At 48.6% G+C, this 1,056-nt stretch overlaps 1 protein-coding gene across 1 annotated transcript; it reads left to right on the forward strand.

Annotated features, from left to right (window-relative positions):
* Positions 1-91: 91 nt before the first annotated feature.
* Positions 92-748, forward strand: LOC121918822 (G1/S-specific cyclin-D2-like; the record flags this gene model as incomplete). The annotated part of the gene is made up of 2 exons (XM_042444803.1): positions 92-119; positions 477-748. A coding segment is annotated over exon 2 (270 nt), but the record flags the coding sequence as incomplete, so codon positions are not given.
* Positions 749-1,056: the final 308 nt, after the last annotated feature.

Consider the following 1,056-nt stretch of genomic DNA (forward strand, 5'->3'; position numbering starts at 1 on the left):
TCTAACAGCCCTTACTCTCAGGAAGTTCCTCCTAATGTTGAGGTGGACTCTTTTCCTGCAGCTTGCATCCATTGCTCCATTAGGTCCTGTTCTCTGGAGCAGCAGTCCTACATTTGGGGGTAAATTTCATCCTACATTTGCCCTACATTTTTTCACATTTGTCCCGGTTTGGAGGTTGACAGTTATGGCAACCCTAAAGACAAGGCACTTACTCGATGTCATGTGGACACTACAAACCTATGCAGCTTTACTAATGGTAAACATTTGGACATTTGTTTCTTGTTGTTATGCCTTTTGAGATCAGTTTTGGGCTGGACCAGAGAGAGAAGTCCTCAATTTGGACAGGCCTGGTGGAAACCAGTCCCAGGGAGTTGGCTTCCAAGGTGGGGGTCCACCTGAAGGCCTGGGTCTGATGTTCTTTCTCCAGGGGCCCTCTGGATGTTGAGGTCTCCAGTCTTCTCCTCCTCTCCTTCCAGTGATGCTCTTCCAAGCCTCCTCTCACTTGGCCGATGCTGAATCCCAACTGGAAGATGAGGAGACCCCCCAGACCCCTGTGCTGGTGGTGCGCGCCCAGAGGGACCCGGCCTTGCTGCGCGACCCATGCGTCCTGCGCAACCTTCTGAGCCAGGAAGGCCGCTACGTGCCCCAGGCCTCCTACTTCCATGGCCTTCAAGATGAGATCCAGCCCTGGATGCGGGAGACGTTGGCCTTCTGGATGCTGGAGGTCGGTGACACCTCTCCTCACTTGGTACCCTCAACTTGGAAATTGACTGGTTTCCAAAACGTGTCCAAATTTAAGATTCCCCCCGTTGCGTAGCCCAGTCATAACCTCAAAGGCATGGCCACAAGAAACAGATGTGCAAAGATTTACCCTTCGTAAAAGTGGCCTAGATTAGACTTAGTAAAAAGTTGCATAGACTAATATACTCTCAGCCCTCTGTATCCAAGGATTTTTTTATTCAAGCAACCATGGCTTGAAAATACCTTTATATTAATGTATATATTCATATATAAGTCTAGAAATTTAGGTTTAAAAATTGACCCCAAAACCCTGAG

The sequence above is a fragment of the Sceloporus undulatus genome, unplaced genomic scaffold, assembly GCF_019175285.1.
Source record: "Sceloporus undulatus isolate JIND9_A2432 ecotype Alabama unplaced genomic scaffold, SceUnd_v1.1 scaffold_41593, whole genome shotgun sequence".
In the NCBI taxonomy this organism is placed as follows: domain Eukaryota; kingdom Metazoa; phylum Chordata; class Lepidosauria; order Squamata; family Phrynosomatidae; genus Sceloporus; species Sceloporus undulatus.